At 40.1% G+C, this 11,145-nt stretch overlaps 2 protein-coding genes across 2 annotated transcripts in view; one reads left to right on the top strand and one right to left on the bottom strand.

The window, feature by feature from the left end:
* Positions 1-1,860: 1,860 nt before the first annotated feature.
* Positions 1,861-2,799, bottom strand: LOC104872338 (olfactory receptor 13A1). The gene has a single exon (XM_010638553.1). It carries the CDS (start codon positions 2,797-2,799, stop codon positions 1,861-1,863), a length of 939 nt encoding a protein of 312 aa, XP_010636855.1.
* Positions 2,800-5,903: 3,104 nt separating this feature from the next.
* Positions 5,904-11,145, top strand: part of LOC104872324 (olfactory receptor 13A1-like) — a 117,525-nt gene continuing 112,283 nt past the window's right edge. Inside the window, exon 1 of the mRNA XM_010638544.1 lies at positions 5,904-5,989. The gene's annotated coding sequence lies outside the window, so the exon portion shown is untranslated. The remainder of the gene's footprint in view (positions 5,990-11,145) is intronic.

The raw sequence follows: 11,145 nt of genomic DNA, 5'->3' as shown, positions 1-11,145 counted from the left end.
CCATTCTCATCTACCTGTCCTTCCTTCTATATGGGGTTTTACCAGAACTGAGTCATTTCAGGGCCCATGATTCTGACTCTCCAATCACGTGAGTTAAGTAAAATTTTAACCTTATAAAAATAGCTATCTGTCTCCGTTAGTTTTCTCATTGCTGAGACAACATACCTGACACCCAAAATTAGAGGAGGAAAGATTTACTGTAGCTCCCACTTTATAGAGGCTTCAGTTCATCATTTGCTGGCTCCAATGCAAGGTGGTATGGCTGAGAAGAAACAGTTTGTGGCAGGCATAAGGCAACAAGGCAATAAGCAGAGAAATAGCAATCCAGCAATCAGTGACAGCAGCACCCTTTTTTTCCCTTATAGTTTATCCAGACTACACATGCTCAGGGTGGGTAGCACTCACACCCAAGGAGGACCTTGCTGTTATCCACAACCAGAACTATGACAGTACCATCAGTGGACTAATTTAGGAATCCTACACCCACGATCCCAGCATCATACACTCTAGATCTGAAAAGCCCCACTTATGACTTCCTAAAGCTTTGGGGTAATATCTAGACACAAGCCATAACATTGTGTCAAATGTTTTGATATATAAATGCAAAACTCACTAAAAAAAGGGGAGATTAAACATGTTTCTACATGAAAAAATAGATGGTTGGCTATTTTGGAAAAGGATCCCCGGAAAAACAACTTATATAGATCTCACACGAAGGCTGCAATCCATGAGATGAAGCTAACCTAGGACTGATTGAGTCACTGAGCATGGATTACAGGATGATGATGAAAATAGATTGGATGTTAACAATGACAAATGAAAACTAGATACAAGGTTCCCACAAAAGGAGAAGTAGAGGGTTTGAAAGAAAAATGAAGCCCTGGGATGGCAAAGAATTCTTAAAGAGTAGCGACTCTGATCCTGTCCAAACATTTGGAATTATGAGACTCCAAGTGACCATTATATCTCCCTGACCAACCCTGATAGGCTCCATACATAAGGCCTCTGGGAGAGTCACCCAGTTGTGGGATACACAGCGAGAAGAAAGGCACTGTCTCCGACACACGCCGTAAGTGGAGTGTCCGCCAAGGGCAAGAGGCAGTGTGTGGGCACAGCTGTTTGTCAGAGAGGTATCGGTGTGAGGAGAAGACAGTACTGTGGGAACCCAAACATGGTCAAAGAGATGAATCACAATGAGAGCTTTCCGATCGGGGTAGAAGTAGGGAGAGATAGTGGGAGGTCCAGCTAGAAAGAGCACAGGCTTAACAATATTCGGGAAGATTTGAGAGGAGGTGCAGATAGAGCTTCAGGAGGCAGAGTGAGGGGCTATTTCTGGCTACAGGGTGAAGGAAGAAAGTGTTTGCTAGGGAAGCATGACAAAAAGCTTGCAAAAATAGGGCCTGACTCTGTATTGGGGGAGGAAGAGAACTCTGGACTAACATAAAATTCTCATTACCAGCCACTGTATGGGTGTGGGATAGCAACACACAGATGCTGCCAGGACCTTATTTTGACCTGCAGCTCAGTCCATGGTAGGGTGCAGTGGCAGCTAAGCAAGAGCAAGAGCAAGAACAGCCAGATTCTCTAGAGTTACAGGGAAGAAAGCTATACATCTCCCTGAATAGAAGAAGAGAGTTTTTCAGAACATAAGCTTCTGCTCCTGTGGATCGGAAATTTATTAGTTGCACAAAATCCACATAGTTCAAATGAAATAACTTACACAGCAGAGCCTAAATCAAGCATTGAGCTTCCTTGTCCATGGGTAATTTTGCTAAAACAGTGACACTCAGGTCTCATCTCTGTAAGTCTTCTCTCGAAAGTCAGGTGTGGGGGATATCTGTGGCACAACAGCCTGCACAGCTACACCTGACCTCTAGAGAAGGGCAAGAGTCTCCCCAGGGCACGCCTCACCTCCTGGTTCCTCAGAGTGTAGATGAGGGGGTTCAGGGTGGGGCTCAGGGCTGAGTACAGCACTCCAGACACTTTGTTTCTATATGGGCTGTAACTGGAGGCAGGGCTGAGGTAGGCACAGAACACAGATGAGTAGAACACTGAGACGACAAGAAGGTGAGAGGAGCAGGTGGAGAAGGCCTTCCGCCTCCCTTCAGCTGAGCGCATGCGCAAAATGCTGGAGACGATGCAGCCATAGGACAGCAGGGTGAGCAGGAAGTTAAGGCATCCATAGAAGGCATCAGCCAGGAGCGTCATGATACTGTTCACTCTTGTGGGGCTGCAAGACAGCAGCAGAAGAGGGGGGATCTCACAGAAAAAGTGGATGATGACCCTGGGGCCACAGAATGACAACCGTGTCATCAGACCAGTGTTGACTGAAGCATTCAGGGCACAGATGCCCCACACACCCATGGCCAGGGCTCCACATAGGCGAGGGCTCATCCTGGAACTGTAGTGCAGAGGAAAGCAGATGGCCATGTAGCGGTCATAGGCCATGACTGTGAGCAGCAACAACTCAGAGGATAGAGACCAGATGAGGAAGAAGACCTGGGCCATGCATCCCTGGAAAGAGATGGTGTTTTCTGCAGATGTTAGGCCAACCAGCACCTTGGGCAGCACAGAGGAGGTGCACATAATATCCATGCTGGCCAGATTGCACAGAAAGAAGTACATGGGGCTATGGAGACCACTGGTGAAGCTGATCAAAGCAATGATCACAACATTACCTGTGAGTGCAACAGTGTAGAGGGACAGGAAAGAGACAAGCAGGAGTAGTCGCAGTCCAGGGTGCTCTGAGAACCCCTCCAGTATAAACTCAGTCAGCAGTGTCTGGTTGGGGCTCGCCATCAAAATCAAGCAGGCTCAGGTCACACTCACTCTTGTTTGTAGTTCTCTCAGAAGACATTACAGGTCTTGAATTTCAGACTCAGCTTTTATTCATCTTAAAACTCCTCCTCCTGTGGAAAGTGAAGAAGTGAATTTATTTCCTTCATGGGATCCTATTGTCTGGTAAGCTCTACCCAGAACCCTTCTGGAAACCACATATCCTTTATTTACTTGTCATTTTCCATCCTCAAAGCTTTCATCCTGAAATTTGTGTTCTGAAATGCACTTACACCTTTCTTATCATCTCACACATGTAAACCAATTGAAGCATCCCTCACTCAAGATCTGCCTGGCCTTTATTTTTCTCTCATCTGTTATTGTTACACCTGCAAAGGTGCCATGGAGACTTATCTGTGTCCCTTATCTATACACCACATGCTCCTCTGATGTGCTTTTTTCAGCTCCCCTGGAAGCCTTGGTTCCTGGCTCCTCAGTCATTGCTCCTTTTCTGCCATTTGGAGTGGGACTCTGCTTCCCATACCCTCTCCCCTCAATGTACGTGCTTCTCACAGCTGGTCTTTCCACTTTTTTTTATTGTCTTCTCACTGTGACATCATTACTGTTATGATTGACACTGCCCTCAGTCTGAGCTTTCTTATCTGTATCACCCCTGAAGTCCTTCCTCTGGATCCCAGGCCTCTAAACCCAAGTACTTCTATGGCTTTTGTGTTTTGACAAACTACGAACATTTCCAAGTAATTACACTCACTGCAGAGCTCATTACCATTCACTTGTATGGTTTTAATGGCCGCACAGGGCCACTCACCCACTCACTTATCCATCCAGTTTGTTAGATGGACACGTGCCCCACTGGAGCAGGGCTTCACTTCTCTTGATCATTGTCTTTTATTTTTAGCCTCTGGCCATAGTAGACTCCTAGAATATATCTGTTCAATAAGCCAGTGAGGGTCTTGTCTTCTTACCTCTCTCATCCAATGATCATTGAAACTTTCAGGTAATATTTTCCCAAATATTTCTCACAGATACTCTCATTGCATTGTCTGAGTAGTTTTGTCATTTCAGATATGCTGTCACTTTTAAGATAGTTTATCCTTCTAGGACCTTTTCATTTTTTCTTCACTGAGGTTGAGATAAACACTATAAAAGAAAAACCTAATAGTATTCTACTCCAAGGTAACTGGAACTCTTGTGTGTTCTCAAACCAGGCAGATGTACATATATGTCCTATCTGAAATGATCACAGTGGCTTTGCTTGGAGAATTTCTTTGTAATTCATCTGTATCTACACTCTTTCTCCTAATTTGTGACCCCTAAATGTGCCAGTTCATCCCACTGCTACCTTCCTGGAAATGTCTTTGTTATCCATTCCTCATTTCTTGACAAAAGCAAAAGATCCTTATCCTTCAATATTTGGCAAAAGTATGACATACCGTTTCCTATTTCTAGACGAAGCCTACCCAGGAAAGCTTACAACTTTTCCAAATAATGATCAGTTGTTTTTTATATCATAATTTTTGTAGCAATCGGTTGTCTTTCTATTTTTTTCTAATGGCTTTTCCACAATATGGGCAACAAGTTATTCTCTTTTTAACTCCGTGCTAACTACTGAGTTAGACAAAGAGTACTACCATTTGAATGGGTGCCTCCCACCACAAAATGGACATATTGGAATATCAACTTCACCCCACGCATCTATGCAAATTCTAACTGTTCTTCCTTGCTGTCAGAGGAAGAAGAGGAGGAAGATGTCTCCACCTTATCAACACCTTAGAAATCTCAATGCATTCTGTTGCAAATCCTGCCACATTAAGAAACCTGGCCAATAAACAACTTGAACATATCACATAATGGCAGTAAAATCCTTAAGTTTCAATAGTTATCTTGGACATAAATAGATTAAATCCCACAAGCAAAAGCCATTGAGTAGTAGAATGGAATTTTTAGAAAACAACACAATTTGAGAGATTCAACATGACTGATGACAGAAAGAATCATGTAGGAAAAGCTCAGAAAGGATCCACTGAGCAAGAACATTCTGAAGGTGAGTGGGGCTTTCATGCTGAAACAGAATATGAATAAGAAAGTTGCTATACACAGATGGAATCAAACAAATGGACAACTAAAAAGGGGAAGCAGCTTTTCCATGGCAGGTCCGCCTGCCCCACTCTCTGCTCCTCTGAGGAGCAGCCATTTTGATAGCAAAGCAAACAGTTTGAGGGTCCAATCTAGTGTTGAGAGACCAGATTTTTGGGACAAACTCTGAGCATCCCAGTACATACACATCCGTACTGCTCCCCTAAAAACACCGGGAAGGCTGAATTCCTGTATATTCCAACCCAGCACATATTAGGGGCAGAGTAACCTTGCCCCTACCAGACTCGGGCCAGTCAGGATAAACAAGTGAAGGACACACTACTTGAGTTAATACAGCTCATAAACCTGCCTGCTCAGATTACCAGCCAGTTCACTGGCATGAGCACCCATTGCCCCAGCACTTCTGAAAGCAGCCTGCTTGTACTTTAGCCTGTGGCACAGTCACAGGAAAGTGCACAGAGACTGGCTGGTACCAACTCTGCAGGGTCTGCAGGTCAGCTGAATTGTAGGAAGTGAATCCAAGCCCCCTAGCACCAGTTCTGAATATCCACTGGGTGCTAGCCCTGATCACTGGCTGAGTTAATTTTGTTTAGACCTTGTACATCAGTATGCTCCTCTGCAGAAAACACAGATGGCTACCGGGAATCGGACTTTAAGACTAGAAGGAAATTGTGCAGACTCATGAGCTCTTTGGCACAGTGCTTAGGAAGGGATTGTAACTTCTGCTGTCCTTTAAAGAATTCCCACCAGTGCTCTTTGAGGCCTAAAGAACACCAACCACACCCCTGGGAGGAGCGGTAGGGATTGTAGACTCCAACAGGCAAGCACGTATACCCTGGGGAATCTGCAGGCTCCTAAAAGTGAAGAGCTGAATGCTTCCACACCAGTCATTGCCTCCTCCTGCAGAATCAGCAGCCAGTGTGTGAAAGCAATTGCAGACCCCTGAGCACGCCCTTGACTCAGTGATTCCTTACTTGTCAGTGCCTGCTTGCTTCAGCCAGTGTGTGAAAGCAATTGCAGACCCCTGAGCACGCCCTTGACTCAGTGATTCCTTACTTGTCAGTGAACCTGCTTGCTGGTTCCACCATCGTATCTGGTGAGTAGGATGGGAAGAGTTGCTAACCTAAGAACTGGATCAGTGTCAAACTCTGCCTACAAAACCTACTTGGTGGAATGAAGTCCTGAGGCTGGAAAGGATTCAGTTTTGCAGTGCAAAGGTTTCACGTAATACTAGTATGAGTGCAAATAAGCATGCTGTGATTAATGCCAGAAAGAGATGGTACAACGTCAGACTTTCTGGCAAAGAGGTTATCTATGAATCACATAGATATCCTCTCAGTGGAATATTGAAACTGAGTGCCCAATGGACATCTTCTGGGTTTTAGATTTTTGTGGGTTTTGTTGTTATTCTTGTCTTTTGCTATTATGGTTTGAGTTGGTTGGTGTCTATGTCCTCAAACTCACCTTCCTGTCCAGTCTCTTCACTTCCAGCTCCTGTAGCAACACTATAATCTTATTTCTTATATCTTTTCCCTAGTATTTAAACTTCTCCTCTCAAATTTTTAAATTGCCACGTGCTTCACTTTATCAGTCACTCCTGTGTTTTCCTGAATTAACCCTGTATCTTCCCAATCCCATTCCTTAGGCTCACCCATATTTTATCTAATCACTCATCCTCCCATACCTCTTTATCACATTGCAGGAACACAAATTTATCCACAGGTCTGATAAACACATAGCTTTCCTCAATCACATAGTAAACTTCCTTCCTTCTACATCTCATCCTTGCCTGCACAAGTAGCTTCTTAAAACCCTCATCACTAAAACTTCAAGTCAAATAAATGTACTCCAATACAATGTGATTCCATCTCAATTTTTATTTTTTAACCTGTCACTACCATCCTTATGAACTTTCCCCTTAGTGATTTACATTCTTCTTTCATCCACCCTTCAATCTCATCACTCTACTTCTCCTGCCCCACACCAGAAAATCTGCTAGTAATAATTGAACATAGGCAGCACAGAGCATTGGTAAGGGATGAAAGAGTAAATGCAAGATCTATTTTATACAAGTGATGTATTATCAGAATTGTTATGCCATTATAAGCAGAAGTAATTTATTTCTTCAAATCAAAGGGACAGAGGCCAAATCCCTTACATTAAATAACTTTAGGGGTAAATACTGTCTGGTCACATACAGCTGAAAATATCACAGGGAGGCAATATCTTACTAAAGATATAAACTACATATAAACTACAAGCTCTCTCCATTCAACTACCGTATAACCCACAGTACCAATAAAAATAAAAATAAATAAAAAGTGAGGGGAGAGAATATAAAAAATTAAAAGGATAAATTCGCACATGATCATTGGAGAAAAAGGTAAGAAAAACCCTCTGAAGTATCCCAAGGCAGATCAACAGTGCAGAAATGGAGGGGAAAGCAAATATTAGGTAGTGGAGCTATACAAAAAGGTTAGAGAAGAGATGAAAAACTTGGTGAGTTCAAGGATGACATGATCCTTTGAGTTATGGAATTCTTCAAAATGCCTAATGTGGATTGGGGAAAACGTAGAAAAGCTAACCAAAATGATTCAAAACATGAATGACAAATTCACCAAAGATGTAGAATTAGGAAAATGTATCAGACAGAAATACCAGAAGGAAAAACTGTAGATTTCATAAAAACAGAATCCAGTAGTCTGGTGCATTCAAAAAAGTCATCTAATTCATAAAGGTATTATGGACTAAACATAAAAGGATGAAAAGCCATATACATGCATCAAGACTCTAAAAACAAGCAGCAATTTAAATCTGAGACATTGTAGTCATCAAGCTAAAACTGAATATAAAAGACAAGGAAAGTCACTAATGCAATAGTTAAAGGAACAATCCAGCAAGAAGAGATAATATTTATAAATACTTGTACCTCAAGTACTGGTGCATACATTTTCATAAAACAAATACTACTGAGCATAAAAGATCAAAAAATGCTAATACAATCATATACAGGGATCTTAATACCTTACTTTTGCAAAGATAGATCAATTAAACAAAAATAAATAAGATATACTAGTGCTGAACCACACCTTTAAACCATACACTTTAAACTTTTCTAGCTCTGTAGAAGATCTCCTTTCCCCCTGCAGCTTCACCAGCATAGCCATTCTTTCTGGAGTAAGATGGGATCTCAGTGTTCTCTTAATATGCATTTCTTTAATGGCTAGTGATGTTAAACATATTTTCAGGTGTTTAATAGCCATTTGTACATATTCTGAGAAGTGTTTATTCATTTGACATGCCCATTTTTAATTGGGTCTTTTATTTTAGGGGTCTACATTTTCAGTTCTTCAGATACTCAAGCTATTAGTTGTTTGAGGAGCAGCCACCAAAAAAACTTTCCCATTTTGTATATTGCCTTTACTCTGTTTCCTTTGCTATGTAGAAGTTTCTCAATCAGATATGATCCCATTTGTTAACTTTTGGTACTGTTTCTTGTGCCATGGGTTTCTGTTCATAAAGTCCTTGCCTATGCCTAAGTATGCAAGGGTTTTATCTATTCTATCTTAAGGCATATTAAGTATTTGTTTTAATATTTTTTATTTTATTTTTTTTCAGCTTTAATTGAGTTTATTGGTACATTTTAGGGATACAGTACAGTTACATTCATTGTTGGGATCTTGTACCTCTACATGACAAGTCTTGATTCTCATTTTTTTCCCCTTACCCCTGCCCTCCCTTCACCCTCTCCTCCCCTCCCCATCTACAAACACTTTATTTTCATCTTTTGATTCTCTCACATTTTTTTCTTTTCCCTTTTTACTCTTCCCCTACCCATCCCACCTTCCCTACACCTTTAGCTCCTTTCTTCCCATTTCTAAATGTCAGTAATCTTATTAGAATCTTATGCATTGTTGCAGATTATTCGCACCAGGGAAATTATTCGGTATTTACACATGTGTGACTTATTTATTTCACTTAGGAGTATATCTTCAGTATATATCCATTTTCCTATGAATGAATCTATTTTCTCGTTCTTTATAGCTGAGTAATATTCCATTTTATAGAAAAACCACATCTTCTTTATCCAGTTTCCAACGGATGGGCAAATGGGCTGTTTCCAAGATTTAGCTATTACAAACTGTGCTGCTATAAACATGGGTGCACATACTTCTCAGCGATATGATTCTTTTAGTTCTCTTGGAAAGATACCCAGCAGAGGGATGGCTGGGTCAAATGGAACCTCCAGTCCAAGCTCTTTGAGGTATCTCCATATTGATTTCCATAGTGGTTGCACCAGTCTGCACTCCCACCAACAATGGAGAAGGGTACCTTTCTCCCCACAACCCAGCCAACATTTGTTATTGTGTGAGTTCTTGATAGCAGCCATTCTTTGTGGGGTGAGGTGAAATCTCAGTGTTGTTTTCATCTGCATCTCTCGAATGACCAGTGATGTGGAACATTTAGATGTTTGATTCATTTTAATTTTAGTTTAGTATGTAATGAGACACATGAATATAGATTCAATCTTCTCTATGTGGATATCCAGTTTCCTCATCACCATTTATTAAAGAGGCTACTTTCCTCTAGAGTATATTTCTGCCTGTTTGTAAGCAAACTAATAGTTGAATGTGCCTGGGATTGTTTCTCCACCCTCTGTTCTGTCCCATTGATTCATATGTCTGTTTTCACTCTAGTACCACATTGTTTCTATCAGTGTAGTTTTGTGATATCACTTTAAATTTTAGATTGTGATTCCTCCTACTTTATCACTTTAATTTATCATTGTTACCTAGGGTTACTTTTGATATGATGGATTGTTTTTAGTTCCATAAGAATTTTAAGATTTTTTTTTCTAGCTCTGTGAGGAATACCGTTGGTATTTTGTTTGGGATTATGTTAAATCTGTATATCAGCTTTGGAACTGTGTCCACTTTGACTATATTTTTTCTGCCTATCCAGGAAGCAGAGATATCTTTCTATTTACTGTTGTCTTCTTCAATTCCCATGAGAGAGTACAGTGGATTTTGTTGTAGATGATTTTCACTTTCTTAGGATAATTCCCAAGTATTTTTTTTCTTGATACTACTGTGAATAGTATTGTTTTCCTAATTTATTTTCAATGTTTCCTTATTGGTGTATGGGAATGTCATTTTTTCACATTGATTCTGTGTCACAATACATTGCTGAATTTAAGTATTATTTCAAGGAACTCTTTCTCTCTTTAAAGAAAAATGTCTTCATTCTTAAACGAGTATGCTGTGAAGCATAGTTGACTTATTCCCATCATTACATTATTTTCCTGTTTTTTATTCCATTTCTATCCCTTCTACATAATTCCGAACCTGATTTAGGATATTCTTTCTATTGAACCTTTTGTAATTATTAGCTTTATTGTCTCTTTCTAAGGTATTCTTGAGATGTTTTTGGAATTCTGATTTGGTCACTATGAATTTTTTAGGTGCCCTTTATCATAGAAATTTCCTATTTGACCATCAATTATGAAAGATAGTTTTGCAGAATATGCCAACCTGGATTAGATGCTGTCTTCTTTTAGGGCTTGAAACACTTCACTCCCATCTTACCTGGCCTTTTAAGTTTATGTTGTAAAATCTGTAAATCTAATGGGTTTTCATTTATAAGTCATTTGTTGCTTTTCTCTAACAGCTTTTAGGAGTTTATAAGACCATATCAGAAATTAATGCAAGGGAATCTAAGAAAACATTACAAGGATTCAATGAATCACAGTTGGTTCTTTAAAAATTTAAATAACATTTATAATCCCTTAGCCAACCTTATATAAAAAAAGAAAAGACTCAGATCCATGTAATTGGGAATGAAAAGGGTGATAACACAACAGATCCTGTGGAAATCCAGAAGATCATCAATACCCACTTCAAGAACTTGTCCTCTAATAAAATAGAAGAAATAGACATTTTCCTAGGTACTTGTGAATTACCAAAGCTAAAGGGGAATGGGGGAAAAATAAGAACCAAGATGGATTATGTAAAGGTGCAAATTTCCAATGATGAATGTTATTACATTGTACACCCTAAATGTACCAATAAATTAATTTAAATTTTTAATAACTCAATTTCAGTCAGTGAAATTGAAAATGTAATTAAATCTTACTAACAAAGAAAAGGCCAGTTCCTGATGGTTTTACCACTGAATTCTATAAGAAATTTAGAAAAGATCTAATGTCCCTACTTTTCAATCTGTTTAATAACATAGAAAGGGAAACAATACTCC

The sequence above is a fragment of the Fukomys damarensis genome, unplaced genomic scaffold (genome assembly GCF_012274545.1).
Source record: "Fukomys damarensis isolate Sample0158 unplaced genomic scaffold, DMR_v1.0_HiC HiC_scaffold_8, whole genome shotgun sequence".
Lineage (NCBI taxonomy): Eukaryota > Metazoa > Chordata > Mammalia > Rodentia > Bathyergidae > Fukomys > Fukomys damarensis.
This window is presented reverse-complemented; position numbering and strand designations above follow the sequence as displayed.

Excerpts from the sequence above, each read along its gene's own strand:
- LOC104872338 (XM_010638553.1), bottom strand. The coding sequence starts at position 2,799 with ATGGCGAGCCCCAACCAGACACTGCTGACTGAGTTTATACTGGAGGGG.